Source organism: Ictalurus furcatus, chromosome 24, assembly GCF_023375685.1.
Source record: "Ictalurus furcatus strain D&B chromosome 24, Billie_1.0, whole genome shotgun sequence".
Taxonomy (NCBI): domain Eukaryota; kingdom Metazoa; phylum Chordata; class Actinopteri; order Siluriformes; family Ictaluridae; genus Ictalurus; species Ictalurus furcatus.
The window spans coordinates 10,608,935-10,636,408 of NC_071278.1; the positions used below are offsets into that span (position 1 = coordinate 10,608,935).

General features: G+C 41.6%; 1 protein-coding gene across 1 annotated transcript; it reads right to left on the bottom strand.

Moving 5' to 3' along the window:
• Nucleotides 1-348: 348 nt before the first annotated feature.
• foxk1 (forkhead box K1) lies at nucleotides 349-26,256 on the bottom strand. Its single transcript, XM_053612255.1, has 9 exons — nucleotides 25,790-26,256; nucleotides 14,714-14,911; nucleotides 7,124-7,280; nucleotides 6,768-6,914; nucleotides 6,482-6,675; nucleotides 5,717-5,883; nucleotides 5,369-5,626; nucleotides 5,047-5,268; nucleotides 349-3,616 (listed from the first exon to the last, which is right to left on the bottom strand). Exons 1-9 carry the CDS (start codon nucleotides 26,152-26,154, stop codon nucleotides 3,417-3,419), a joined length of 1,908 nt encoding a protein of 635 aa, XP_053468230.1. The 5' UTR covers nucleotides 26,155-26,256; the 3' UTR covers nucleotides 349-3,416.
• Nucleotides 26,257-27,474: the final 1,218 nt, after the last annotated feature.

A 27,474-nucleotide genomic window follows, 5' to 3' on the forward strand; every position in this document is an offset into this window, starting at 1 on the left:
TTCACCTCAATCATACGGGTCACTGAACAGAACCCCCCTATGAAACATAATTCGGGGGATGGACACCTGCTGAGTTCACCTTTAAGGCGATAGTGTTGTTTTCCACTTCTTCCTGGTCATTAAAAAAAAAAAAGCCCTGATTTACGACGCTCACTTTATAAAACACAGAAACACTCACTCAATAAAAACAAACACTCACAATACTCAAGATATGAGATCTGTATAATGGTTTAAATCAACTACGTCAAAGGCAAGCAAATCCTTCACACACAATTCTGCATGATTCAAAACAGTCTCCAAAAACCTGCATCGTATGGGTGTGTAAATGATCAAAGCGAGAGAACAGGATGCCTTGGACATCTCAAACCTTTTAATAGGCCGTGGTCACATTTCAGCATTTCCTAGAGCTTTCCACAAGGTAGTAAAAGAGGACAGACAGAGTTGCACGTAGATGTGCATTAATGCATTATTACATTAAAACTGCTTTCATGTCATCAGGATGAATCTGAAAAGAAAATGAAGAATAACGAGATACAGAACGAGATACCGGGTATACAATATTTGAAACATTTGAAAGAAAAGACAGGTATGGATATAAAAAAATAGTTCCTTTCAGAAACCAGCCATTATCTATAGTCTTTTTTTCTTTTTTTTTTCCTTTCTCTTTCAGTTTGACATTTTTAGCAGTCCAAATGAGGATTCTCGGTGACTTTATAAGAGCATAGAGTAGAGTTTGGTGCTGCTGAGATAAAAGGTTTGAACAAACAGCCCTATATGAACACAGCAACTAAAACATACAGTTCATAACGCGCTCGGTTAGTAAACTCGGTAAGAAAGCTAATCATAATGACACTATTGCTGATTTTCTTTACATTTCAGAAATAACAAAAGAAAGCAACGTCTACTCTTTTCTTTTTTTTTCCTTTTCGTCAGGTTATGTGAAAATATCAGATAAATACTACTGAATGACAGGATCTTTATAACATATAATGGCTTCTAAAGACAATGCAATGCTTTTCAACAAGGACTAACATGGTTTGTATACAATCAGTAAAGGTCCTACCGACTAATAAGTGGAAAGAAAAACGTGCATCGGTTTATTAGACTTAATTTTTAAATTATAAATGTTTAGTGTATAAACACTTGCATAAGCTAATATGCATAAAACACCAAAAAAAAAAAAGAAAGAAAAGAAAGCACACAAATAAAATACATCAAAATCAGCTGACAAAATATGGTTTATATAATCGTTGATAGAAACACTTTATTAAAAAGGTATGTGAAATATTATCTAGGCAGTGGAAAGTTAGGAGAATAGAAACTCAACTCGACAACCAAGTGCTTAATCATTACTGAGAGGTTTAAAACCCTAATAAAAGGCTTACTGCTCTTAATGCTTTATTAATCTGAACTCAATTTAAGTCAGCAGTTTCAGCGATTCAACTGCGTGGATGTTTTCTATTGGTGTAGATTTACAGATGGAGAAGAGCGTTAAAGAAGACATTGTCAAATAAAAAAGAGGGGGAAAATCTGATTTCCTCAATAGCCTTCCCCCTTCCCTCCTCCTTTTCCTCCTTCCCCATGTCACAGGTACGCTTATGAAGACAAACTTATTTAGATTTATCTATAAAAGTTGATTATTTCAGCATTGTAGGTATTATAACAAACATGTTTTAGGTTCTTTTGCTCACAACGTGAACACGAACCAAACTCTGATCATGTTTCTAGTTCGTTCCGACAGATTGGACACTGTTATCGTGTCACTCGGACCCCGACGAGTGATAAAGCTTCAGTGTTTTAACTTCCAAAGCAGCATGTAGTAGAGTTTGAAGCAGTATCTTTGCTACAGAGCTCAAGGCACTAAATGAAGTGGACATGCATTTGGTCTTTTCGAGTGTTTTCTCAGTTCTGATGCTTCTTTTATAAAGTGGAAACTGACACCACCGTGTTAGTGATCGTCAAACACTGTATTTGTACTCTATTAGTTAAACTGAAAAATAAAAAAATCACGTCTAACAAAACGAGTTGTTATGAGAACGTTTCGAAAAGCGTTTAGCATTCGTTAAGTACCTCCCAGCATCGTTGTGAGGTCACGGGAAGGTGGACAGTGGAAAAGTAGCCTCTTTAATAATTAACGTTAATCATTACATTCTTACATTCCTGGGTCTTACGAAATAGAAAACAGAAAAACATATTTGGTTTTCAGTAGCCCCTTGTAATAATGAAATATTCCAGCATTTATAATGAACGTCTGGCTTAATTATTATTAAATAATACATATCTGATTAGTTACTGTCATTTTTAGCCAAACATGTCATCCGGAGCAGAGGTGTATGTCTAACCCTAATATTAACTGAAGGGTTTGAACTTCAAAATTAGTTTCATTTTAAACAAAAACATTAAGGACATCACATTCGAATTTCTTAACACATTATTTAGTCGAGAGGGAGCCATGAAAGAATGAGGGGGGGAAAAAAAAAGAAGAAAAAAAAGAAAAACAAAAGCTACATACATTCATGTTTAATGTTTGCAGACTCGATTCCCGAACAGGCATGTGCTAGACATTACAAAATCTAAACACACACGCAAGGTAATAGCTCACCATAGAAAAATACTTTATAGCATGTTAAAGAGTTCAAGGCTTGGAACCGGGAAAAAAAAAAAGAGAGAGAGAGAGAGAACGAGAGAGAGAGAGAGAGAGAGAGAGAGAGAGAGAGAGACAGTCAGGCCTTGAAATGTATGAAATTTATTTTTGTGAAATTGTTGTGTAAGTTTTAGTTATAACGATCCAATTTCTGCAGATGGTGTTTCTAACCTATGCTTTATAGCAGAGAATCATAAATAAAGCCAAGGTTCCCCTGGAGATGAGAGAAAGAAACCCACGAGAACCGAGCCTACAACAAGCTTAATACATAATGCTTCAGTTCTGAGAGGCCAGTGCTCCCGTACAGAAGTAGCTGCTTAGTTATCATTTTTATTGGTCCCGCCCCGACCCAGAGTAAGTACTGCTCTTCACTCTACCTTGTGAGGAACTACACGGCAGCACGTCGCCTTGCGTCTGCATCCAGCTCTTTAATAGCTTTAAGGGTCCGTTTTCCCATGCTCTTTAAAGAAACCCACAAATTTAAAACCATCTCAGCATTTGCGTTGTTTTTTTTTTTTTTGTTTTTTTTTAAGGTTTAAAGGATAATTCATTTAGCTCCTACGTGCCCTTAATATGCGGACTCGTTCAGGGCTCGTTCTCTCACAAATAACTGAAGTTCTTAGTAAAAGAAATGAAAATGACATTATTAAAAAAAAACAACAAAAAAAACAAACAAAAAAAACAAATTCCCCTCAATAACAATGGCACATTGTGCTAACACTATTGTTGGGGACTTGCTTTAACCATCTTCTCCACTCACTCGCTCCCTCGCTCAGTCACTGGCCTCCGGGGTCATCGCCACAATGACAGGCTGGGGGACCGACGCCACGCCATCATCCTCCATCTTGGGCCGTTTGGACTCAGGCTCCTGCTGGCCCGCTTCCTCCATCTCCACGCTGGAGGGTCTGTTCACTAGCACCGGGGGTGAGGTGGAGGCCTGTGCTGCCAGGATCTGAAGAGGGTTGGTGAAAGCTGAGCACAAAAACAAGGAGGAACAAGGAGGGGATAACGGTCGGTTAGACTACAGCGTAGCCGGTTGCAGTGTGCAACGGCAAATTAAAGCAGGCTACAGTTGTCCTTTTAATGCCAATAGCTTTTTTTAGGATGATAGCACATGTTCAGTGTTCGTCCGGCTGAGTCGAACCCTGGTGTGCGTGGTTCATTGAGGCAGGTGATAACACAGCACTCAGGTGCAGGTAGCCTCTTTAAAGCGAACCCGTATGAGAAAGAGAATACACTTGCTGGATGTGATGCACAAAATGTTTTAAACCAGTTATATGTAATTATCAATTGATTGATTTAACCTCCTGAGACCCAGCAATTCATTTTTGTCCACCACAGTGGACATGTTTTTGCTCACATCTCTCCTGTCCGTGTTCGAATGATTCATCTGATTTCTATGTGTACTTGGCAAAGGTTTGTTGACCTTCTTCTGTTGCCGTATGGTTGAAACTAGAGATGCACCGATGTATCGGCCGATACCAGGCAATTTTTCACTTTGCTGTTCTAATAACCTCCAGTCTTCTGCAAAGGCTTTCCACTAGATCTTGGATGGATGAGTAGATCGCTGATATTTTACAACAATAGTAGGCTGCAATCTTAACCCTCCAAAACAAGGCTAGTCCATCAGTACAGACACTGACTGGTCTTCGATGCTTAATTTACTATTTGTCAGACTGACAAAATATATAGCGACTCCATTTTTATTTCCATCCATCCATCCATTTTCTGTACTGCTTATCATACTCAGGGTTGCGACAGAGCCTGGAGCCTATCCGAGGCAGGGGACACCCTGGACGGGGGACCCGTCCATCGCGTGGCACAATCGCGCACACACACTACGGACAATATGGAAATGCCAATCAACCTACAACGCATGTCTTTGGACTGGGGGAGGAAACCTCTGAAGCACAGGGAGAACACACAAACTCCGCGCACACAGGGTGGAGGCGGGATTCGAAACCCCAATCCCTGAGGTGTGAGGCAAACGTGCTATTAATTAATTAATTTATTTTATTCTTAGATATTTTAGCTTTATTCTTAAGTTTAATTTACATCTGATGAGAAGACTTTTTTTGTCTTATCGTTAGGGCAGAACACAAGAATACACACTGTGCATTGTGTACTGTTCTTGAAATGTCAAAAAATAGGTTTAAGGAATCATCATGGGTCTGTATAAAAATAAATAAATAAATAAATAAATAAATAAATAAATAAATGAAAGCAGTGACTTCATGGTGTGCGGTGAATTCTGTGAATGTTTTCTGTAATAGAAAGACGTAAGCAGTTACGTAAGTACATTTTTTAAAAATCTATAATTAATATAACATTATTTTCCATCTTCAGTTTTAGTTTTAACAAACAGCAATAGGCATAACTCTACTCTTCTCAAACAGATCTACCATAAGTGTTGGGTGAGATGGTGGCGGTGGGCAGAGCGTGTTTGCCATTCTGGGTGATGGTCTGGACCGGGAGCTGGTGCTGACCCAGAGGCATGGAAGTCGCCTGCAGAACAGTGAAACTCTGCTGCCCTCTAGAGGCTGAACTCAAGTGGCTCCCCACAGACTGAATCACTCGGCTGCCTGCAGGGATGGAGACGGGGGCTGCCATCTCGTCCACAGCACCTTCACAAAGACACGGAAAAAGCTTCAGTTGCTAGAAAGGATGCTAAAGTTGAGCAGTCAACACAAGGGCAGGGTGGAGCCGGTACCGGCGCAGCGGTACCTCTGTGCTCTCCAGAACTTTCCCCGGCCGACGCGGAGCCGATGTTAGCCAGGACGTATCCGTTGGCGGAGCTGGAGGCAGCGTTGAGAACACGCACCATGGTGACGGCCGGAGCTTGTTGGAGCACGTGCACGGCCTGACCGGAGGCTTGCTGGGAGGTGAGGATGGAAGCCGGCATGTACGCCAAGGGCTTCGCCACCGACGCCGAGGGCTGAGGAGGCAATGCCACGATCACGGGATGCGCGCTCACCGGGGAACCTGGCAGTCACACAGAGTTAGCGAAATGATCCATACAGAATAGAGATTTACGAAACGTCCAGATCGAATACACCGGAGACTGAGACTCACCAGGGGCGCTCTGAGAGTATCTGAACTCGGGCACCGATGCCAGCTTGGTGCTAAACTCGTGCTCGTGGGAAATGGGCGAGCCCTCTCGAGACAGACACTCGGGGGTCTGCAGGCCGCTCGAGTGAGGAGACAGTAGGCCGGAGTGGGTGGGTGAGGCTGGAGCGCTCCTGAAAGCAACATGTCCATCACACACAAAAGCACACACATACATAAACAAAGCCACATTCATGACCTACAACTCTATGTACTAAACAGAGGTCACACTGTGACTGCAAGCAACCTCAGCCTGACATCACACACACACACACACACACACACACACACACACACACACACACACACACACCATTCAGCAGGTGACTAGCACAGTGTAGATTAGAAGCCGCCGCACGACATGACACCCAAGAAGCCCGAAACGGATCAATTGGAATAATTAGATTTATTACACAGGCATGACTTACTTCGTTCTGCCGAGCAAATAAGAGCAGCAAGAAGAGAGGGGGAAAAAAGGAATTGAGAACAAACCGAAGAGTTGCTCTCTGGCACTGAGACCCTGGGTGTGTGTTTGTGGGACAGGAATATTCTGCACTTGGAAAGTCTCCATGAGGTTTCCTTTTGGTTACTGAGGTTAAGATTCGGGTTAGATTTAGATGTAAGCATAGCTGCATTAATAATTATATCAATGGTTCCTCACAAGAATGTGTGTGTGTGTGTGTGTGTGTGTGTGTGTGTTGGAGGGTTAAACAGAGTTATGAGGCTTTTCACCTTGAGGAAAGTGGGCCGAATGGTGTCCGGAAGCAGGAGACGCCTCTCTGACGGCGTTTGCGGAAGGACTGCTCCACCAGCTTGGCCTCTGATGAGGGGTCGACGCGCCAGAACGAGCCCTTTCCCGGCTCCTCTTGAGAGCGTGGCACTTTGATGAAGTAGCGGTTCAGCGACAGGTTGTGCCTGATGGAGTTCTGGACACAATCCAGCAGGTCAGAGACGGAGTTAGACGAATGCCGATTGATAGAGAGTGAGACAGGTGTGGCGATGTTTACATTGAACTCACCTGCCAGCCCTTATCTGCAGTCCTGTAATACGGGTAATGCTTGGTGATGTGGGAGTAGATGCCACTTAGTGTCAGCTGTCGGTCTGGAGCCGACGATATGGCCTGCACAATCAGCTGTGCGTATGAGTACGGGGGCTTGGACTCGTCCTATGAGAGAACACATACAGGCCATCAAAATAAATCCCGAATGAGCAATCGCTATCCTTACTGTGCTGTGCTACATAACTGTGCAACTCTGTGAACTTGAGGAGCATGAGCCAACAGAAAAACAAGCCTGGACATCTCCAGCCAGACATCTAGACATGCTCACAGATAATCAGCAACATGCAGGATTGAAGCTGCTCACGATTACGAACCTTGGGGCTGTCTCGATCCGACACCTCTGTGCGATGCTCTGATACAGCTTTGGCCGCATACTCGGCCGCCAACTGCAGGTCAGAGGTTATGCTGTGTCCGTAGCGGTAGCCAGAGGAGCCCGCACCCCGAGGACTCGCTGGACAGGAATTAGGTACACTGAAAAAGGAAACGAAAAAAAAAGTCAGCGTATAACAACATGTCAGCATTTGTCTGGACCAAGCTTAGCAAGACTCCATGTTTACATCTAATCCAAGCAAGTCCAATCTCCAAAACAGCTAGCTTCAGCTAATTTCCACCAAAACAGGAGCACATCTATAGCTAACTCACAGTGCTAACAACAAAAAATAGCAAAGAGAAAAAAAAGTGAATTATACAACAAAAACCCTAGTGCATGTTGAGAACAAGAAGAAGAAGAAGCAGCCTTCGTCACATACACATTACAGCACAGTGAAATTCTTTTTCTTCGCATATCCCAGCTTGTTAGATAGTTGGGGTCAGAGTGCAGGGTCAGCAATGCTACAGCACCCCCTGGAGGAGAGAAGGTTAAGGGCTTTGCTCAAGGGTCCAACAGTAGCAGTGCTGCGGCTTGAACCCTAGCCTACTTAGCCATTGTACCACTACTGCCCATTCACGTCGCAACCAGAAGAGAACGGCCAGACTGGCCTGAGCTCACAGGAAGGCTACAATAACGCAAATAACCACTCTTTACAACCACGGTGAGCAGACGAGCAACTCAGAATGAACAACATGCTAAACCTTAAGGCAGGTGAGCTAGAACAGCAGAAGGTGGTCTTATTCCAATCTTCAACTGTCCAGTATATCTCTCTATCTATCTGTCTGTCTATCTATCTATTATATATATATATATATATATATATATATATATATATATATATATATATATATATATATATATATATATATATATATATATATATATATATATATATCTCCACACACACACACACACACTAGAGCTAATCATTTCACTCATCACTCCTCTGTTGCCACTTGATATATAAAGCATACAAACGGCCAGCAGATGGCTCTGGGCCTTTCAAAAAAATGACACTGTAAACAAATGTGGTTTCTTGGAACAACATTCTCCCAAGTGCTTGTGATTATCATCTAGGAGCACAGAGGAGCTTGCACACAACCTACTAGATTCTACCCTCAGGCTGTTGTTTACCGTCAACAGTTCAGCAATTCTGTAATAATAGTAATAATAATACATACTTTCTCTTGTGTTGTGTTATAGTATACGTATATAGCACTTAGGCAGCAGTGCCTCAGAGGAATAAGCCTCAAGCCCTGATGATATACCCAGGAACGCATAGCCCTGCTGTTCCTCTGACTGTCTCTGTGCTAAGTCACATCATATTCTATTTGTTTGACAGATTCTGTTACACTGCTGTTATATTAGACACCAGGGAACACACCCCCACCTCCCAACACCATACACACACACACACGTTATTTTTACTACTGCTGTATGTCCTGAGTGTAACAGGCTGCCTCAGGAGCAGAGCAGGGTCAGAGCTGTTGTTCTGCTGCCTTGATGTGGGTGGAGAGTACAGAGATCAGTAAGGAAGAAAGCCTTTGTCTGGCGGAAGAGGGCACAGGCTGCACGTGGGGTTGAAGTCCAGGCTTGAAGCGGTCCTTTCATAAACAACTGGACCCAATAACACAATATAATAATAACCTGCGAAAGCAATTGTGGCCAAAAATAAACCCCCCTTTACAGTAGAACACTCAGCCCTGAGCATATGTACAGCTATGCTGTCAAAAAATAATGCATTAATTTATAAAACAGCAACGGCATGCTGAACCGTAGCCGAACAGCATCTCCGCCATTTGGCACGTGTCGCATCCGAGCCATCCATAAAAGAGGTTGCAATATAGCCAGCTCATAATTACAAGTGATTTATCTGTTTTTATGCATCTCGATTTTTCCATCAGCTGGTATAACTGGCCAAGCAGAGCTAGCTTGAACTTCTGTAGAACCAAACACAACAGCGCAACTGATGGTTGCAAGAAAAATACAATCCATGGAATGTTATAAAGAAGCGAGGATATCCCAGTCCTCTGACTCGAACCCCATAGAAAACCTGTGGAGTGAACTTTAGAGGAGAGTCCACCAGCGTGGACCTCGAAATGTGAAGGATCTGGAGAGATTCTGTATGGAGGAATGGTCTCAGATCCCTCACCATGTATTCTCCAACCTCATCAGGCATTATAGGAGAAGACTCAGAGCTGTTATCTTGGCAAAGCGAGGTAGCACAAAGTATTGACTAAAAGGGTTCCAATAATTGTTACACACCTATACTTAAAGATATATTTTTTGCTAAACCTGTGCCGTGTTTGCAATCGTTTGATAAAGCCAATTTCTCACAGTCTTGTACTTCCTAGTTCGAAATGGGTTCTACAGTAGTGTTCGTGACATCATTCTCCAACTGCAGACATGGCAAGCAATACTTTCCAGGAATAGAACATTTCACTTTAAATACGAAAGCTCGTCAGTTGAAGACGAAAATGAAGAACGGACGCTAATTTCACCAGAAGGACCCTTAACGCGAACGTCCAAATCACTAGCCAGGATCTATTAATATTACTAAAATAAACAGAACATTTGGCCATATTGTGTCTGAAATGTCACTTACTCTATATACATTTCTGTAGAAAAGCACAAATCATAGTCGTGACGTTATACTGAATATGACACGGCACTCGCCCAAGTCGATCCCAAACGTGTCGATATTCGTGCGATTTTACGTAAATATAAGATTTTAGACTTCTCATCTAATATCACCACCACCCATCACGGTCAGCTCCCTACAGTATGATGATTTTCATCCTTATTGAAAACACAAGCAGGAACGTACTACGTTAGAGAAGTCAGAAGGAACGTCGTTGTCCAAATACTATTCAAGTTTTCATAATACTCGCACATTAAGCAATGTCGGAAACAAATACATGACATATGGCATCCTTTCTTTTTAATACTCTACATTAAGTAAGGAATAACATCTGACAGACTGTGCAGTTACGCAACAGTTATCTACACCAGTGTGTCGGGATATCGAACAACACAAAACAGTAGCGAATGATGTGCGTATAACGGCACAGTCTGGAGTCCGTTATTCCTCTTATACCACAGCGGTTTACCAACATTCATAACGTTTAGCCCTTGTGCGTCCTTATGGACAATTTTCTTTTTGCTTTATTTATTTATTTATTTATTTTTAAATCATTTTGTCTGTGTTAATGCAAACAGAATACATTTTGCATAAGGTGTGTATGTTTATTGGATTTTTAATATTTCACCGTCATTTGATTTCATAAATCTATTTTTAAACTAGATACACAAAATAGCTACACTCAGGACCTTAAGGACAAAAATGTCCTCGTTGAAACCCATTCAAACTGCAATATTTAATACCCATGACGTTTAAGCATAAAATCATGCATTCTATGTTAACAGGCTTTTATTTTGTTGACAAGGTTTCAAAACGTAGATTTTTTTTTTTTTTTTATAAATATGCTGAAATGTGTATTATTTTCTCAGGTTTAGTCTCTGGGGAAAATGCATGCTTTTCCTTTTTTCTGATTCTGCTGTATTATAGAGCGCTGCAGACCAACTGAATAAATGATGCAGCTACAATTGTGTGTGTGCATCAGAGTTGTGGTTTGTATGTGTGAACTGAAAATTTGACATGTGTGATCAGTTTGAAAGAAAGAAATGATATTGTACTGGAAATCCCACCCCATGTATATGAGTCAAAGAAGGTTCCTGAGCTTTGAAGATTTTTGCATTATGTAAAGAAACCGGCATTTAAAGGGTTAAAATTATGAAATGAATGAATGTTTGGTAATTATGATCAGAACTGATGCTGGTAAAAATTATTTTTTAAATACTTAAATTTAAAAGAAAACCTTAAATTTAAGTCTGTGAAAGTGGAAAAAAATATAAATAAATAATATTTCTATTACAGCTTTATGACATGGACATTTTTGTCCTTTCTGGACCTGAGTGGTAGTTTTTTTTTAATTTTTAAAAATATTTAAATCTGACACTACATACAAAATATTAATGCATCAAAATGAATGTTGTTGTTAATCACTGACATATCAAAGACTGTAATCAAAGAAAGAAAATTCTGCTTAGCATTTAATACATGGAAAATAATTAAATTTTTTAAAAAATAATTACAATAAAAACAAACATCTGTGGCATTATGTAAAGAAACCAGAATTTAAAGGGTTACAATTATGAAAATGAATAAATGTTTAGTAATTGCTGCTGGTAAGAAAAAAAAAAGTGGAAAAAAAATATGAATATAATATTTTATGACAGTTTTTGGACATGGACATTTTTGTCCTCTTTGGACCCATGTGTAACTTTTTTTTTAAGTGACGCATGAGGGTTAATTTGTTCATGAACAGCACATTTGAACAGTTTAGAGTTAAGATTTAATGTTGTGGGACATCCGAGAGACAAGTTAGCTCCTGTTACAGCAATGATAAACAGTCGTTCCCATAACAGCATCTCTTTCTCCTCGCTCTCTCTCGCTCAAAAAACCAAAACAAATAAACCCCTGCAGTTTGTCATTTTACCAAGAAACCAGAAAGCGTAAACTCCTCTGTCCTGAAGACTTGGCAAAGCACCATGCTTCCATACGTTAGATATATGCCTCCGAACAAAACCATCACCACATTAATTTTTCATATCTTTTTTCTTTGTTAAACAACACGTTTTGTAATCCATTTATTATTAGTCTAAGATTATGTGGTGCGTCCCTGTGTATGAGCTGCTACTATAGAAACAATAACATATCAGAACGAGCGCGTTAATATTAACCCATCGTTCATGTTACAGCTGGAACTACTTTCCGAGACGTGAGCAATCAGATGCGAGAATTCAGCCTATTAAGCTGTATGGAAAAGTCCAATCTTTCTGTTCGGTGAAAGAGAGAAACCTGCAATGCATCTAAGAATGAACTATATTTCCCCAGTTTACAGCAGAGCCACTGTAACAACTGGAACAACTGGCCTTCTCAATAGAGCTTCGATACAATGAATGATTTCACACGCTGGCAATTATAGTGAGCAGGAAGAGGTACCGTTCAACACCTCGCTCAGGGTTCCAAAAGGTTATCTTAAGTAATGATTTACAGAAGAAACCTCTTTAATGGCTTAATAATTAACTCATCGAGATCAAAACATGAGCAACAATAATTCAGATTGCTAAAAAAACCAAAAAAACAAAACTATTGCTCATAAGTCAGATATACGATATAATCCAGCGCATGCTGTTCCAAATGTGCCAAATTCCAAACTTTGATTATAACGACTGTTTTGTCCAGCACATAGTAGGTTTAATATGTATCCCATCTGCCCTAGTACCCGTGCAAATCTTTAAACCCTACTGGCTCGACTGCTGCAAAAACAACAAAAAAAAAAAACCCAAAACAGCACACTAACTAACAAAAACCCACATGCTCAGCAGTGGAAAACTTGTCAGACTAGCTGAAGAAAAAAAAAAAAAAAAAAAGCCCTTTTGCTCTAGCTAGAGGAGGGTGGACGAGAAAGCAGGAAGCATAGTGAGCAAGCACGCTGTTTGTTTTGGGTGCAGGTGCTGACCGAGAAAGGGGAGGATGGGGGTAGGCTACTAGGAGCCCTCAGAAAAAGGAAACTATCCGTCAGTTCGCTAATAGAAAAAAAAACCCCACAACATTTGGCGTTCCACCAATCAGAGCGCTCAGAGCTGTGCACACACCATATATGGCACACACACACACACACACACACACACACACACACACACACACACACACACAGAGATCGAGCTCATAGTCACGGTCACACGCGGTGCAGAGACGCAGAGGGGCCGCCGGGGGCAGACTTCCCTTCTGCATGAGCAGCCTGAATGAAACACTGGGAATGTGTTTGGAGGAACCAAAATACATTCCCTGCTGAGCAAGTAAAAGCTTCAGAACCAGGAAAAACAGCCCTCTCAGTCATACTCTCAGATTGTTTCGGATTAAAGAAACGAATCGTAAATCCGAATCTCGTTTTACATTTCGAATGCAAATAAAACAAATAGTTTCATCATCATTAGGTAAATATTAAGAAACCACTTTGCTTCGTTACTGTGCAAGAATTTAAAGAAATGAAATTGAAGAATTTCTTACTGTATTGGTGAACTCTGGCCTTTGTAGATCAGTCTGATATGAAATACACAGCTCAACTGAACTTTCCGACTGGATCACTTCTCTCACAAAATCAGGTCTAGTTCATGTTTTCAGTTTACCCATATTTGGAGATTAACGGCAAATAGGAATTAGGCGTCCTGGGAAAATCCTTCACGTGGTGAAATTATAATGATAATGAGTCTTTATTGGTCACATATACATTACAGCACAGTGAAATTCTTTTCTTCGCATACCCCAGCTTGTCAGGACGTTGGGGTCAGAGCGCAGGGTCAGCCATGATACAGTGCCCCTGGAGCAGAGAGGGTTAAGGGCCTTGCTCAAGGGCCCAACAATGGCAGCTTGGCGGTGCTGGAGCTTGAACCCCCGACTTTCTGATCAGTAACCCAGAGCCTTAACCGCCAATTTATCCTGACAGGCAAGCAAAAGCCCTGCCTACCTCACATTTCTAACCTAATCTATGTACAGGGTGTCCCAAAAAGTTGACACTTTTTAGCTAAACGTCTTCCAAAATGTTTCATACTTGGTTTACTTATATATATATATATATATGGCCAGGTCAATCACTGGGCCTTAATGCCTCCGGAAGAGGAGACTGAAGAAGAAACCACCTGAAACAAACAAGAGCTGAAAGAGGCCGTGGTAAAAGCCTGGAAAAGCATCACAAAACAAGAAACAACAGTTTGTTGATGTCACCGAGTCACAGGCTTGATGCATTTATTGCAAGCAAGGGATATGCAACCAAATATTACATGTATTTACTGTCCTTTACTTTAAGTCTGATCTCTTCCTATACTTTTATTCCTCTGAAAATTGATTGGTCTGTTTCTAAAGATTCTGTGTTTTATGTTGTTTGACACCTCTAGACGCTGAAATCCTAAACTCCCGTCTCATATCCATCTGTTGAACTCAAACCCAAACGTCTTCGGTGTATAACACAAACAAAAGAATTGGCCTCGCCATTCCAATACTTTCGTAGGGGACTGTATTAAGGCAGAATGACGGTATTTACCACTGTGTTGGTTAAACTGGCTCCTCACACGACATGATCTTTGCAGAAAGACAGCCAAGGCAAAATTAGAAAGTCTCCTAAACAAAAACATGTTCATGTTGTTTTGGGGAAACTTCATTTTTTCGCCAAGATATTTTTGGCTGTTTTCCAGAATTTCCCAGAGCAGACTCAAATCATTTAAAAGCATCGGTCTTCCAACTGAAATCTGTATTAGGTTCGCATTCAGCCAACACTGTTTACATGCAGCATAAGGTTCGGCTTAGCCTTCGCTTTAGGAAAACATTAAGAGTTCAGAAGTTTATTGTGAATGCGAAGTGAAGCAGTACATGTGGAGCCTCATGCTGGTTAATGTTCCGACTCAGCTGTACCTGATGGTTCCTGTCGGAGAAGGCAGAGGACTCATCATGCTTCTGAAGTCGTTTTCAGGAATGGTGATTTTCAGCGGCGAGATCTGCGGGTACAGGGGTCTCACTGGGGACATGGGCGCCTCCTCCTGCAGCACCTCTTTGTAGTACAGCGCAGTGAACTGAATCTTTATCACCGTGCTGGGAAAACGAAATGTGCACCTGGCGGGGCAGAGAATAAAACATAAAATGAAACTAAAATAATATTTGCACTATTATACAAGCTAACAGGCTAAAGTAGCAAACAAGTTCTGGACGCTTATAAGCACACTGGGTGTTTGTAAACAAAAAGAAATGTGCGCCCAACCTGGTTGCAAAAACCAACTTCACGTTACTTGCTTATAATCTGTGACTATCAAGGATTTTATTTAGAAATCAGACAGATAGCTAAAACGTTATCCATTTATCATTATGGATTAGCACTAAAAGATGGGCTGTGTCCGAAATCGCATACTGCGACAGTACGTACTGCATTGCACTGCACGTACTAATCAGTACGTGTGTGTATTATGACTACAATCCCGGACATACCGCATCCACCATGTTAGCGTTGTCATGTGACCTTCGACGTCATCATAAACACAAAAATCCTAAACAAGTTAATAATTTATTCAGGTATTGTTAAACCAAGGCTTAATACTTAAAACAGCCAATGCTGTCTTACACGGTCCCCCCCCGCCCCCGAGCTCGTCCGCACCAGTCCCACTGCATCATGGGACTCGTGTAGTATGCATCGGTTGCATACTGCAAAATGATTTTGTTTTAAAACGCATAACTGTTGCTAGGGTTACGCCTGTCGTCTACACTACTCCGGCGGTTTCCACCCTCGAAAACCGTTTTAGTTTGAAACCCCCGGGCTCGCGTTTCAGTGGAATTATTGGATTACTGGATTATTGCGTATCCTTCCCCGATTCGTCAAGCCCTACCATATAACCATTACGCTCAACAACACGGAGACTGAACCGCAAGCTTTGCTGGCTTTGTCGTCATTCTTAGCAGCCATTGTGCAGTTAAATTCTGTATTTTATAATACTGCAGCTGCCTTCATGTGCAAGAGGCGAGCTATGATTAGAGAAATCGGCATCTCATTTCGAGCGGCGTAAGCCCTACATGGAACGCCGGTTTGGACTAGCAACCAACTTCCTGTTTATTGTATGCACACGCAACAGTGCGCATGTCACATGAATGGTCATGTGACATGCGTATTCGGTCGTGTAGTGTGGACGGAGATCGTTTCTGAAACACAGGGGAAAGGCCATTGTGGACGAGGATCGTTTTCATTTTAAAACGAAAATGCACTAGCATAAACAGGGCCTTACAATTCAGACAAACTACCACTCTGGCGTAATGCTTTTCACCTACTACATAGTACGCAAATATGCCCTTTTGGATGCAGCCATAAAGTGTTATTCAGGTAACTAACACCTTTAAATGCTTTAACTAGAGAAGATCCTTATGTCTTGGCGTCCCGTCAGTGGCTAAATGATGCCAAGCAGTAGCCGAGCCTGTAATGGCCGGACATGTATACAGATCTCACAGGTATAAAGTGGAAAAAAAAAATTAGAAACTTTTTAGGGAAAAATAGAGAAATAAAAAAGTTACAATAAACTGGTTGGATAAGTGTACACACCCTTTTATAATTGGTTACGTGGCTGTCTTCAGATTGAACCGGTCTCATTCAATCTCATATTCATAAGTAATTATCACACAGCTGTCATCAATTAAATTATTCTGATGAACCCCAAATAAAGACCAGCTGTTCCTGTGGGATTTTCTTCACATCTTCTTGGTTTCATATGACTGCTGAAGCCATGGTTCTCAAAGAGCTTAGAAAGCATGTACGGTATCTCACTTGTTGAACGGTATCGATCAGGAGAGGGGTATAAACAAATCTCCAAAACATTAGATGTACCAGGGAACACCGTGAAGGCCATCATCAACAAATAGAGAAAATGGAGCACCACAGTGATATTAGTAAGAACAGGACATCCTTCCAAAGATTATAAAAAAGAGAAGACAAAAACTGACCAGGGAGGCTGCCAAGAGACCTACAACAACATTAAAGGAGCTGCAGGAATATCAGACAAGTACTGATTTACTCTCTGCATGTGACGACAATCTCTCATTCTTCACACGTCTAGGCTATGAGGCAGGGAGGCTAGACGGAAGCTCTTTCTCACAAAAAACATCGGAGCTCAACTAAATCTCCCCAAACCATGGTTTAAATTACAGCACAAAAAAACAGCCATTTTTATATAACAGGGGTGGGTAAACTTTAAATTTATATATATCTCCACTGTACATGCAGTGTGTGCTAAGCCAACGTGGTAGCTAGAAGCTTCCCTTACACATGAAATAAATAAAGAAGCTGAAAATAGATCAACTATATTTAACATATAAATGCCAATTTCATTAAACGACCCTCCATACGCTTGCAGGAAAAAAAAGCGTGAGCTATGCCTTTACGTAGTTGCAGACTGCCAAAAAAAATCTGTAGTTATACAGTGTGTTACAGAGAACATTTCCCTGACAGGCTTTAGTCACACACATGCACGTGATATAAAGAAAGTGTTTCTGTTAGTACTCTGTAGCCCTGTCATTATGGCATAAATACGCAGCAATATAATTACAACATGCAGTTTGATATTATACGTAGGGTTCTACTGCTCAGAAACCAGACAGTAATCCTTGAAATAGCTCGGCTGCAAGTTTCATTTATGACCAGTGCAGCTTCTTTCGAGTTAACACACCATGCTCTTTCAAGAAATTTTACTCTGCACAGGCTGCAACAAAGCCAAACCGATATTTTAGTCATTCGGTCATGGATATCTTGTCAAGCTCGGCGTGAAAAATGTTACGCTTTGTGCAGTTACGGTTTAAAGTCTTACATCCATGAACGGATTTCAACGAAACAAAATAAAACCACACATAAAAGCACCATCAGGTTCTGACAACACTGCTGTCCTGAAGCTTTCCAGGTACATGAATTTTATTGACAGTAATTCAGAAAGTGGTTTAAGCCTCATACAGCATGAAATCTGATCATAAGGATGTCAATATTAAAGAAAATGACTAGCAATGCTTGATATGAATAAGGATGGGATACGTGTACGCTAAACCGACTTTGACGATACGTTTCTTTAATGCCTACGAAGACAAAAGATGATTACGGTATTTTTTTAATTACGTCAAATCAACGACATCCGTTCATTGCCATTTCATTTGTACTTATTAAAAACATTTTTTTTAAAAATACATCACCATACCAACGATATCTCAGAAAAGTGTATCGCGTAAACATTTATCCCGATATTATATCGATATATCGCCCAGCCCTAGATACATGCCTAGTTCTTTTGTTCAGGGTGCTCTCCCCTATGTTTTTTTTTTTTTTCCCCAGACAGCCTTTAAGAGCGCCTTTGATAAAAGAAGAATGTATTGGAATCGTTCTCATGGCTGGATTGTAAAGCTGTCGGAAGGTTGTGATGGACTTTAACGGGAAACACTGCAGGCACATCACACATTAAACTGCTGCCAAACTTATTAACAAATTCAAAACGACTGGAAGTGTTGTGGACCGACCGAGAAGAAGTGGACGTCTACGAACATCCGCTGACGAAGACACAACCGACGTGGTGCAGGCATACAGTACACAGTTCCTTATGTAAGGAGACTTTTGGGACATGCTGTACTTCATCAGTCCAAAAGGCATCTCGTTTGTTTTAATGCAGTGAGGTTAACAGGTAATGGAAGCTTATAGCTACCAGTTTTGTGCTTTACAAACCACACATCTGCTTGAGCAGCGTGATAAAGGATTTTATCAGAAAGTGATTATTCAAGATGGCTGCTATGGTGCGTGTGTGTTTTTTAATTGCAACACTTCTGAGCCTCACTCCCATTTTAATTTAGTCTCAGATCATTAGATTTCCTCTGAGCTGAAAAGTGTAGTTCTCACACACTCTCACACACAACAGTGTTGTGTAACTCTTCTACATGTACACAAATCGCCCACTTTATTAGAAACACCTGTACATCTGCTCGTTCATGCAATGATTTTAATCAACCAATCATGTCGCAGCAGAACAAAGCATAAATAAAACAACACAGATACAGGTCAAGAACTTCAGTTATTGTTCACATCAAACATCAAAATGGAGGAAATAAAATCTCAGTGCCTTTGACGGTGGCTTGGTTTTTAGAAACTGCTAAATGTACTGGGGAAAAAAATCTCACTGAACTTACTTGATTCAAATGTGTACATTGGTTCTATGTGAATGAACCGAGTTACATTAGCACAACTTGTTTTCGTACAGCCAACACGATTTGATCATGTATTTTCCTGGAATAAAATCAAACTCTGCACAGTCACTCGAGTGAATCATCAGGATCGAACCCAGGCCCCGGCTTTGTGAGGAGTCAGCGTTACCCACAGCACGATCGTAGCGCACCAGTTATTAAACAAGTCATTTTTCCTGTCAGCACCAACATCCTTGTAAGATCTGTGGTAACAATTGGATCACGTTAATACCATGTGAACCGATCATACTCACTTTATATCATTCAAACTAGTAGATTAGATACATCTTCTAGTTTCTCTTAACTCCCACACTGAAAACAGTGGGAACAGGTGGTCAGTCAGGACAACATATTCCCTTTTTTTTTTCTTCTTTTCAGTGTGGGATTTTCACACTGCACAACAGTCTCCAGAGTTTACACCCAATGGTGCGAATAAAACCCAAACAAAAACAAAACATCCAGCGAGTCACAGTTGCACAGAAGAAAATGCCTTGTTGATGTGAGAGCTCAGAGGAGAATGGCCAGACTGGATTGAGCTGACAGGAATGCCACGGTAACGTAAATAACCACTCTTTACAACCATGTTGAGCAGAAAAGCATCTCAGAACGCGCAAAGTTGAAGTGTAAAATTAAATTTTTCCGCAGCCCATCCGACACCAACAACCACACCACGGCTAAAGTCACCGAGATCACATTTGCGCCCAAGCCAATGTTTTGTGTGAAGCTCTTGACCTGTATCTGCAAGAGTACATGATTGGCTGAGTGGATTACTGTACGATTGTGCAGATGTTCCTAATACACCGAACAGTGAGTGTGTATGACTTTTAATAAGAAAAGTCTTTAACCTTTATGATTAAAAGTCTGAATTTGTAAGTAAGAATTTACAGCACCATTCCCAAGAAAAATGCTTGTGAAATACAAATACCGAACATCTGAGAAAACACTTCTGAACTCCCCAAATCTTTCTGCACCCAAGACGACAAGCTCTAGTGGAACTGGAGCCGTTTTCACAATTTGGATCAGCATAGCCAAAAAGGATTTGGTACGGTTCTTTAGGGAAAAAAATTAACCAGGCTCAGAGAGCTCTCCGTTTGCTGCTGCAGTGTAAACACTACAGTTGTTTTGATGGGCATGTCTGGCACGCACCCAGCTCTGGTTCTGTTTGTTGGCCTGTGTTTTCATAGGTGCTGGAATAGCCATTGTGAGCTCCATGACAACAAGCTCCATGGCTCTGTTCTGTGCACTGATAAGGGCCAAGTCAAATGCAGAGAGCTTACCGAAAAAGCGTCTGTAAAAATTTTTATTTTATTTATATGACCTATATGTTCATTTTTATTCATTGGGATTATGAAGGAATATCTGTGAAACATACACTTGTTGGTATACATTATATTTCTTTGTTCTAAGAATAATTTTTGCACTTTACTCTAGGACTGACATGACCTGATCATGTTTTGTCATTATAAATGACGTTGCCTTTGATTAGGAAGAAGTAGCAATCATAGTGAAGCTGAAGGAGCTTCGTAAAGTTCTCAAGGACAACAATGATAAACAAAATTTGACTGGAAAAATGCTATAGAGTCATAGCAAAGGTCCCCGGTCAGTCCAATTGGTTCGATAACATGCAAGCGGAACGGTCATGGAACCAAAACCAAAACCAAAAGAGTTGCAGGATGACCTGAAAGCAGCGGGAGCAACAATTACCCAGAGAACTGCACTGCAATCATCTCCATTCCTCCCACCTCACACAAAACTCCTTTGGTTAAAATAATTTAAAAAAAAGAGACACCTCAAGCATATCTAAAAGCATATAGCCAAATCCAAACTTTTTTGGAACAATATACTCCGGTCAGGCGAAACTGAAGTAGAACCTGGTCATGCTTGGAGAAATAAGTGTTCCCAAGAACAACGTACCCACAGTGACTTCCAGACGTGAGAGCATCATATTACAGGGCTGCTGCTCTGCAAACGGTATTGGGGCATTACACATCATTGAAGGAAATGTGAACGAAGCGACGTCACGAGACGTGTTAGAGGAGAATTTCATCTCACTGGCTAAGAAAGTTAGAAGATGGACGTACAAACAAGACAACACGCTCAAATACAGCCATAATAACTCAACAAGGCCTTGCATGACCTAGCCAATCTCCTGACTTGAATCCCATTGAAGATTTATGGAGGATTTTGAAATTGGGAATTCACCAGAAGGATCCTCATAAGCTTCGGGAACTGAAGACAATTTGCCAAGAGGAACGAGCCAAAATTAAACCACAATCTGCAAAAAGCTTCTTACCATAGACGTCTCAAAGCTCAAATGCCAACAAGAGCATTACAGCAAAACTACTAATGTCGGTACTTTGTGGTGTTTGAAGAATTTGTTCCCCAACAATTTTAGCTTTTTAAACACATCTTTGCTTCTGCTTATGGATACATAACAGATTTTCTGTCCATGTTTATAAGGCCAAAGTCAAAAGGCACTGCGTGTGTAAATTTGAAAAGTAGATATACAGACTGGACGTAGATTAAACAGCGAAAACTAAAGCGTCTGAACGTTTATTTCCCTTCACGGTATATGTAAAAACAATTTTTGGGCTTTAAAAACATTTCTTGTTTTTTTTTATCATTTCAGATTCTGGGGTTAAAACGAATCAACAATCTCGAATGACCCAGATGCATAGCTAGTAGCAAGAACAGGGAAGATTAAAAGATTGCTGTCAGTGCGTGATGCACAGCTAATGCTACGTGCTTAAAATTATTATTATTATTTTTTTAAATATCTTTAATGAAAACATAAAAAAGGTTCCAGAGTACATCTCAATCAAAGAAGAGGCTGTAGAATGGTAGTTCCAGGTCTGAGTGTTTTTATATACCCTCTGTTGATTTTGTACATTAATCAATGTAAACACAGCCATGCAATGTGCAATGAGGTTTTTATTGTTGCTCAAAAAAAATCAAAACACTAATAGTATAATAATACTAATAACACTAATAGTATAATAGTATTCAAAGGCATGAATTCAGATATAGAACTAAAGCTAAAGTTTCCTTGTTTTTTTATTTTCATTTTGAAATGAAAACTGAATGAACGCAATTTACATGAACCCCATGGCCATATCTAGCTACAAAGAGGTTTTTTTGCTTAGTTTGTTGTTGTTTTTTTTTTTTACCTCCAGCTGACAAATTTAATATAGAGACGGTTCTGTCTTGACAATATGATGGTTCAATACGAATTCCTACTTGCATTCAAAGACGAATCCACAGTGACGGACTGGACCTCAGGGCAGCCGAGGACGCTGTAGGTTTGTCCAAAGACTTAATCTGCCTTTATATTTAGCACTCACGAGACCATGCGATAAACATCTGACATACACTATATGGCCAAAAGGTTGTGGACACCTGACCATCAAACCTATACGTGCCCATTCCAAAACCGTCAGCATTTACACAGAGCTGGTCCCCCCCTTTGCTGTTATAATAACCTCCACTCTTCTGGGAAGGCTTTCCACTAGATTTTGCAGTGTGGCTGTGGGGATTTGTGTTCATTCAGCTGCAAGAGCATTAGTGGGATCAGGCACTGACGTCAAGTGAGAAGGCCTGGTGTACATTCAGAGCCATACATCACCCTGCAGCTCTCACCTGGTGTCCCACTGGAGCTAAGCAGGGTTGAGCCTGGCCAGTACCTGGATGGGAGAAAACTGGGGAAAACTTACATTGCTGCTGGAAGTGATATTAGTGAGGCCAGCAGGGGGTGCTCACCCTGTGGTAGGTGTGGGGCCTAACGCCCCAGTATAAGGCCTGTTTACACCTGTTATTTCTCTGATTGGATAGCTATCCGATTGTGAAAAGACCTGTAAACGCCTTCCGAGACGGATTTAAATCCGATTGCTCAAACCACATCAGCAGATGGTCTTGGACGCATTCCAGACGAAACCGGACAAGTCTAAATGCATCCGGTTGTTGATGCCACATACGTCAGCCTCTTTTCTCCTCCCAAACGGAGGTACGTCACTCGCTTTAGCTGTGCCGGAAGTAAAAACATCTTATCGACTGGTATAGCCTGACAGAGATGTGTGTGGCTCCTCATTAAACTGCTTTGCAGGCTGACACAAAGATAATGGAAGGTCCGGCGCCCCATTCTGAAACTGGATAGCCGGTCTTGTTCTGTAAAAGAACCCAGCACTATATTTTCTTACAGGTGTTGATTCCGAGATTCCATCCAGGTATCTAGCTAGAGATTAAAGATTAGTACTGCCGACAGTGAAAATGCTGCACATAAGTGCTGCCTTTTGTTGCGTAAGTGTCATAGCAAGCATTTTCGGTTTCTTCTCGACCCAAACAGAGCAAAAATAACGGCGGCTAGCGTTACAGTTCAGCGGAAAATTGTATTTGCATTTTGCGCGGGAATAGAAGATCGGATTCGTATCCGTTCAGCTGAAACACATTACGTAGCCAAGTGTAAATGGAACCGTTTTAACCAATCAGATAGCTATCCGATCAGAGAAAACGCATGAAGTGACCAGGTGTAAACAGGCCCATAGTGACAGGGACACTATACTGTAAAAACAGCGCCGTCTTTCGGATGAGACGTTAAACCGTGGTCCGGACTCTCTGTGGTCATTAAAAAGCCCCCATTAGCCCTTAAGCCTCTGCTGTACTGCGTTTTTTTTTTTTTACGCATACACCAGCGTAAGCGCACAGTCATATGTATAGCCTTTCAAAGTATACTCCATTTGACATGTACGTGTACACAGGCGGTCGACGCGTGCGCATTACAACAACTTGCAGTACCGCTCCTTGTCTACAAGAGTCAGTAGAGAGCAGTAAAGCAGGTCTTCTGGTGTGAAGGACGACAATGAAGAAGAATCACAACAACATGAAGAAGAATGCTTGGGCGAGCTCTCGCCACAATTAGGCGACCCATATACAAATCCTCATACACTTTAAGGCTAGAATTATACAAACGGGGGTACTTTCTAACCTACACTCGTTTCCGTTTTTTTTTTCTTCAACTACCTTGAGAATCAGTGGCCCATGTGTCACTGTTGCCACCTTGTGGAACAACTAAATACTGCAAAAGAATTAAATGCGCATGTGCGTCAGAAAAATCGGGCGGTGCACGTACACTGCTGATGATGAAATTTGTTTCACGCGTTCTGTACGCTGTTCCTAGCGTACGCGTAAAAAATGACGCATACGTTCTGCTTTATCTACCATGGCCCCCTAATAATCCCCATCCCTGGACTGGCTACATCACTCTCCTCTCCACTGATAGCTGGTGTGTACTGGGCGTTCTAGTGCACTATGGCTGCCGTCACATCATCCAGGTGGATGCTACACACCACATGCTAGTGGTGGTTGAGGAGACCCCCCCAGCATCGTCATGCTGGAACAGGTCTGGAGCTCTTAGTTCCAGTGAAGAGAAATTGTGATACTACACTGTACAAAGACATTCTATACAATTGTGTGCTTCCAACTTTGTGGCAAGAGTTTGGTGAAGAACCACATGCAGGTGTGATGATAGTCAGGTGTCCACATACTTTTGGCCAGACGGTGTAGATATAATCACTGAGTTTATCCAAGAAATAAATATGAGAGGCCAGTTGGATGTGTGTAAAAAGCCAATCCAGCTTGCTAGTTCCAGTAACGTTAGATGTAATCCGTTAGAAACATTTTTAAATGTTTAACGCACTAAAAATGAAACTGGAGTGAGAGCACTTTTATACAAGTGTAACACAACACGGATTAGCCACTGGTGATGTAAATATTAGGTATATTAAGTGTATATTACAGGATTTTTTTTTTCCATGTTTGCAACGTGGCCCTCACTACAGCTTCAATCCTGGTTCCGGCCCTGCACGGATCCGATAACCGCTGACGGGCTTCGTGGAGATTTGAGGATCAATTTGCATCATATAAAAGAAATCACAACCACGTGTAAAAATCCAAGAAATCAAGCGGTGTTTCAAGTACTCCTGACACCCTGAGCTGAAACACCACATGCATGACGTGTTTAAGTTGTTGTTGGCATGGGGCTCACTTTTTTTCTTTCCTAAAATAAGTGTGTGTGTGTGTGTGTGTGTAGCTTGTCTAACCGCCCCATGCTGAGGTGGTGCTCAACTCCCAACCAATTGGAGCAACACACACGCCCCTCACACTGCTGTTGTCAAAGTACAACCACTTACACATCTCTGTTTTAACTTCTTGGGCCATGTCGACCTTTACAGGAGGCGCATGTTTACAATCATACAGCTTCTCTAGTATAATGTAACACTGTCCAGGTTAAGAATACGAGTTATTAATCCGATTCATTCCAGGATTAAGTGGCTTTTCCAGCTAGGATAGATGTCTTTACCTGGAAATAGGCATTAGGGGGAACTGTTAGGCCTCAAGTGAAGTTAACATGACATTGTATTTAGTGTGTATATGTTTTATATATGTGTGTGTGTGTATATGTGTGCACACACACAAGTTAATACAGTAGAATAAAACGCCTTGCTGTGTTGCAACTCTACACAATGATCAGGTTTGTGTTTACATTAAGAGTGAAAACAATGATTTGTGTTTATTCAGCTAATGCAACATGGCTGTGCTGTCAAGATAAACGTGTTTCTATTGCGCAAGAAGTGAAGTTGCATTCAGTTTTAGCTTTCCAAATCGCATTACTGCTCCATGGGCTCGTGGAAGGACGGGCACAGGGCTACTTTAGCAGTAGGATCAGGAGCATGAAGAGGAGAGCACACTTACTCTCTGGGTAACCGGATCGGCGGCGCGCCTCTCCTCTGGAACACACCGTCCACGAACACGCCGTTCTTGCCCAGGCAGCGCAGATAGAAGTCGGGCTCCTCGAAGGTGATCTGCAGGTGGCGGCGCGAGATGAAGCTCGAGTGGCCCATGTTGACGTCCACGGAGCCGTGCGACGAGTTGCGGCCCACGGTGACGGAGCGCTGGCGCATGACGAACTCGAAGTCGCGGCCGTGGAGACGCGCGAGGGCCTGCGCCGGGGCCGAGAGCGCGTGCGCCGGCGGACTCGCTCCCCGGACCGGGCTGCACGGCGCGGACTTCAGGGCCAGCAATGCTCGCGCTCCGGTGTCGTCCGCGTAATCCGCCATTTTTTCCCCTCTTCTATATAGATGTGTATCGATATATGTATTAAAAAGAAAAGAAACAGAAAACAAAAAGAACTTGAACAGGAACTTGAAGAAATGGCTGAGAGTCGGGCAGCGCCTCGCTCTGTTGCTGCTGCTGGTAGTCACAACATGGGAGATGAGCGAGACACAACACCCGACCTGGATCACCGGGACTCTCAGATCCAAACCAGTGCACTTACAACATATCGCACATCTTCTTTTAACCTGCACTGTTCTACACTACTGACTACAACACTGCAACAGGTGACTTCAGTTAGCAGCGATGCGCCGTTTATTTGACGTGGAAATGGTTTCAAACGCGGTCACGAGCGAGAGCACGCGCACTCTGACCGGCGCACAAACGGTTAACGGCGGCGCAGTTCCTGGAACCGGACGACACGTGCGTAACATGTGGCAGTGAGAAATATCTGCAAAAGGACGATGAAGTCTCCTTTTGCGGCTGTAGCACGAACGTGTCGACCGTCTGATACTTTTCGTGTGGAATTATAAAGCATTTCGTTACTCGGATATAGTTGTGGGGTGTGCGGCAGTGACGTCAGCACCGACTGACCATTGGCCGCTTCCTCTGTTTATAAACATAGAAAGAACAAGAAAGAGTGAAAACACGGATGCGAGAGTTGCATCGTGGATTCTGGGATCTTTGTGAAAGTCGGGCTGAAAGCATTGAAGCTGCACACTATTCTGGTGAAGAGTAGGAAGTTTCCAGAATATATTATAGTATACAGAATAGATGATACATTATGTTATACACACACACACACACACACACACACACACACACACATACAGGTGCATCTAAAAAAATGTGAATATTGTGGAAAAGTTCATTTTTCCCCTCTGTAATTTAATTCAAAAAGTGGAAGTTTCATATATTCTAGATTCATTACACATAAAGTGAAATATTTCAAGCCTTTTTTTTATTTAATCTTAATGATTACGGCTTACAGCTCATGGAAATCAAAAATCCAGTATCTCAAAATATTCGAATAAAGAATTTATAATGCAGAAATGTCAGCCTGAGAAGAGCTCTAATCAGCTAATTAACTCAGAACACCTGCAAAGGATTCCTGAGGCTTTAATCTCTCAGTCTGGTTCAGTACACAGTCACAATCACGGGGAAGATGAAAGTAAATTTTGCATTTCATTTGGAAATCAAGGTCCCAGAGTCTGGAGGAAGAGTGGAGAGAAAATCGTGTTTTGTGGTCAGACGAGTCAACATTTCTAATAGTTTTTGGACAAAACAACCGTCGTGTTCTCCGGGCCAAGGAGGAAAAGGACCAT

What these genes read in the sequence shown, in the direction of transcription:
- foxk1 (XM_053612255.1), bottom strand. Translation starts at nt 26,154, where the DNA reads ATGGCGGATTACGCGGACGACACCGGAGCGCGAGCATTGCTGGCCCTG. An exon ending in AAGTTCTGGAGAGCACAGAG is followed by an intron (nt 5,269 to 5,368) that starts GTACCGCTGCGC and finishes GTCTTTGTGAAG; the next exon opens with GTGCTGTGGACGAGATGGCA. An exon ending in CATCTCACCCAACACTTATG is followed by an intron (nt 3,617 to 5,046) that starts GTAGATCTGTTT and finishes TTTTGTGCTCAG; the next exon opens with CTTTCACCAACCCTCTTCAG.